The sequence below is a fragment of the Bos indicus genome, chromosome 18 (assembly GCF_029378745.1).
Source record: "Bos indicus isolate NIAB-ARS_2022 breed Sahiwal x Tharparkar chromosome 18, NIAB-ARS_B.indTharparkar_mat_pri_1.0, whole genome shotgun sequence".
NCBI lineage: Eukaryota > Metazoa > Chordata > Mammalia > Artiodactyla > Bovidae > Bos > Bos indicus.
This window is the reverse complement of record NC_091777.1, coordinates 58,552,580-58,556,881: the sequence shown is the minus strand read 5'-3', so window position 1 is coordinate 58,556,881 and position 4,302 is coordinate 58,552,580. Positions and strand designations below refer to the sequence as shown.

Genomic DNA, 4,302 nt, shown 5'->3' with positions numbered 1-4,302 from the left:
TGACTGTCTTCATTCTAAGAATATAATGGACAAAATTCATGACTAGCTTCCAAAAGCTTTGTGGAAGGACTAAATTTCCCCTCCAGCACAACTGCCTTCAGTTTCAGCAATGACCTGCCACATTCTCTTCCATTTTCACCCATTTCCTAGTATTCCATGCCTGCTCCATTTCTAGGAAATTTACAGTGATCCATTTAAGTTACACAGTCGTATACTTTATAACAATGAGAGTGTTTGTGGACCTGGTGTTTATTATTGCATAAATTCTGAACTCAATGCAAGCACTAGCAATACACCCATTACAGAAATATTGAGAAGATAATTACATAATACTTCTTTATCAACACTCCCATACCATTGTTTACTTTGAAAAAGATGCTCACCACTCCTGTTTAACATCCTCTGGTAAACCACTCACAATTTGACCTAGGACTCTGAGGGAAGCACCGAACAAGCCAAATGAATAAAAGCCAAACACATACCATTTACATCTTTCTCGTAAGGGTAGGGGCGTTTGTATTCCTCTTCCCAGCAAAGCAGAGCCTGGATATTGTGGAGTCACGACTCATGAGCAGAAAGGGACTTACAGTTGGGAAATATGAAGTGATTATTGAAGACATGGTCGAAATGAACAAACTAGGATTGTTCAAAAGACCCAAAACAATATAAGAGATGGAGGAAAGAGTGTTAAAAATAACAAAGATGCCCACCAGGAGAAGAATGGTTTTGGTGGCTCTGGACTCAGCAGAGGATATGGAGGACACACTGATCCTATGAAAGTTTTGGACCCTCTGCTTGTGCCTGTACAGGATGAAAACTGTGGAGCCACTTGTCCAGATCATGAGCAGAAAGCACAACACAACAGGGAAGAACATCATTGCTGTAAATATGTCTCCAGAACGATCATGATGAATAGCAGTACAATGTCTGAAACTTTTTCTGTTAGTGACACTTTTGTTGTTCATTATTCGAGTCACAAAAATGGGATAATTTAGATTTACCAGCAGGTTCAGGATCCAGCACAGGAAAATTGAAGGGACAATGAACTTGAGAGCTTGCACTTTAAGCTTTGCCCACCTGGAGTTCCTGGGACTGATCGTGATGGCCTGGAAGACACTCAAGATGCAGGTGATGCCAATGGATGTTCCCCTGCCCACTCCACGAACATATGCAAAAAATCTACATGCAGATCCACTGTTGAGATGATTCCACCCAAAATTTGTCATTGTACTGTGGAATCCAGCAGAGAACAGAACCAAGATGTTACCTACGATCAGGTTCTTCACAATCAAATCGACGGTCCTTAGCCTATATCCAGTGCAATACAGGAAAAGATAATGGTAAAGAAGAGAGAAATTCCCCAGCATTCCAAATACTGTCTGTGATAATAAGATGAATCCTGCTGCCAAATCACCTGCAGCCATGCTGTCAGGTCTGAGTAACTGATGGTTGTCTTCTGAGCTAGAGGGTCCTGAACGGGAATATGAGTTGTGGACCACAGGTACCAGGTCAACGGAAATCCAACATTCTCCACGTACCAATACTTCCTATTTTGAAAGAATTTGTTTTCATGTCATATCAGTGCTTCCAACAGTTGAATGTATAATCATTAAAGAACACTTGTAGTGTATGAATCAGTGCAATGGAAGACACACATGTAGTAGCCTCTTTATTCCTCACAAATTTATGAGGCAGACAGTATTATCTTCCTTATAAAGATGAAGCAAATACCAACACAAAGAAGTTAAGTGTTAGGTCTAAATTCAGTCCCTGATTGGGGGCAGATGATTACTTTGATTTGACCCTGGATTGGCTGATAACAATAGTGCATTTAATCCAGAATGTACTCAAATCCTAGTTGCCTGTGTTCTTCAATAAACCAGGTCTAGATTTAGTTTTGGTTTTGAACCCTGTCATTTCCATTTAGATTTGTAGAATTTTATTTTAAAATTTAGGTAGTGACAATTTCCCACTGATTTATGAAGAGTCATTCTATGGGCAAGAACAAAGTTTAAATAAAAAAAGAAATCTTAATTAAATGTAAATGTGCTGCTGCTGCTGCTGCTGAATCACTTCAGTTGTGTCTGACTCTGTGCGACCCCACAGACGGCAACCCACCAGGCTCCGCTGTCCCTGGGATTCTCCAGGCAAGAACACTGGAGTGGGTTGCCATTTCCTTCTCCAAGGCATGAAAGTAAAAAGTTAAAGTGAAGTCGCTCAGTCGTGTCTGACTCTTTGAGACCCCATGGACTGCAACCCACCAGGCTCCTCTGTCCATGGGATTTTCCAGGCAAGAGTACTGGAGTGGGGTGCCATTGCCTTCTCCATCACACAGCTAGAAGGCTTTAAAAATCTCATTAACACCATATTTTTTTAAAGCTGTGTTCTTGGGAGGAGGATGAAAAGGGAAAGCATTCCCTTGTGAATTTGATTTAGTGGGAAATGTATTGCCTCACTACAAAACTGCAGGTACCTGCCCCATGACAAGGTGGATTTAACGAATACAAAAATGGCTCAATATTAAGACGGCAATAGAAAGACTCATTTATTCTCACATGAGGACAAAAGCACAATGGCATAAATCATGGAAACAATGGTACAGGAAACACTGCTGCCTGATTAATACTGCATGGTAGAATCAAAATTAGTACCAATTTCAGTTCATATGGGGCTTCCCTGACAGCTCAGTAGGTAAAGAATCCGCCTGCAATGCAGGAGACCCCAGTTCAATTCCTGGGTTGGGAAGATCTGCTGGAGAAGGGACAGGCTACCCACTCCAATATTGTTGAGCTTCCCTTGTGGCTCAGCTGGTAAAGAACCCACCTGCAATGTGGGAGACCTGGGTTTGATTCCTGGGTTGGAAAGATCTCCTGGAGAAGGGAAAGGCTACCCACTCCAGTATCCTGGCCTGGAGAATTCCATGGACTCTGTAGTCCGTGAGGTCGCAAAGAGTCAGACACAACTGAGCAACTTGCACATTCAGTTCATATATGTATATATCAATTTATTAATACTGGAGTCAAATAAAGTATTAGCAGGAAGGAAAGATTTGTGAAAGATATGAAAATATAAGACACGTGAAAAATCAAATGTTAAGGCAAGCAAATTGTATACTGTAAAAAAGGCACATGTCTTCTGAATGGATATTTTAACATGTAAAAGCAATAGAAATATCACAAGATACATTTGAGCCTAAAAATGGTATCTGAAAAGTATAAAGTTCAATTTTTCTTAAATTCTGCTTTACTAAATGGGAAAATCCTCTACATATTCAATAGAGATGCAGTTATTAAATGTACTAAGTACTTCATACACCCATTCTATTGCAGCAACCGCTGCAAGACACAGTATTTCTGCACAGGATCAGATGATTCCTATAGATTTGTCCTACTCTTTCTTACAAGTATGGAGTATTATGGCTTCATTCTTAATCCTAAAAATTATGTCCATGACTCTTATAAAGTAAACTGCACGGCATACTTACTTGTTCATAAGAACACAAAATATTAGATTTCATTATTCACTGCAATAAACCACAAGAATCACAATCAGTCAGGATTACACACATCACATTAGGAGCATCAGGGATTGGTGAAAGGTCTAGGACCCCATCTTCCTTTTCTATCTCGGTCCAGACTCAGGATTTATCCCACCCTCCTGCAGGACTTTGGCGCTGGAACAAGTTCACACATGGGAGATTCCCTTTGTCCAGTATGTCCACTTACCAGATTCCTGATACAAATCCTTCCTTGATAGATTTTACCTCCCTGATGAATACTGAAAAAAATGCAATTTCTTTTTCCTGCTGCCTGGATGGTGGGCTCAGTGTAAAGGTCAAAGCAATCAGTACGTGTGCAGGAGGGGTAGCTCAACCCTGAGATATAAGTTTGTGATACTGTGACCTCACCTCCCCTCAGAACTGCAATTATCATGTCATCTGTAGCAGAGCTGGGAAGAATAGGTTTGGGAACTGGGATTATTTTTGAAAACAGTTTCCAAGTTGCTAATCGTCAAGAGTAATTATAAGTTTCCAGCTAATATGTCATAAGGCACTATTGGAGTTTTTGTGACTGAGGCTCATTTTTCCATGATCCCAGGAGGCAGACAAGGCTTACATGCACGGAGCAGGAAGAACTTAAAATTGACATATAAGGGATTGGCTGCAAGGATGAGTCTCCATGGAGGTTCTGCCTCACTGAAAACTTGTTCCCAGGACAAATTTTTCCTAATTTCATATACTGACCAGGATCATCAATTAAGTTAAGAGCAAAGAAGTGGAATTTGTCCAAATATCTGAGGTTT

The 4,302-nt window shown here is 40.5% G+C and overlaps 1 protein-coding gene across 1 annotated transcript; it reads right to left on the bottom strand.

Annotated features, from left to right (window-relative positions):
* Positions 1-474: 474 nt before the first annotated feature.
* Positions 475-1,747, bottom strand: LOC139177319 (vomeronasal type-1 receptor 4-like). Its single transcript, XM_070772275.1, has one exon. The coding sequence runs from the start codon at positions 1,422-1,424 to the stop codon at positions 486-488; it is 939 nt and encodes a 312-aa protein (XP_070628376.1). The 5' UTR covers positions 1,425-1,747; the 3' UTR covers positions 475-485.
* Positions 1,748-4,302: the final 2,555 nt, after the last annotated feature.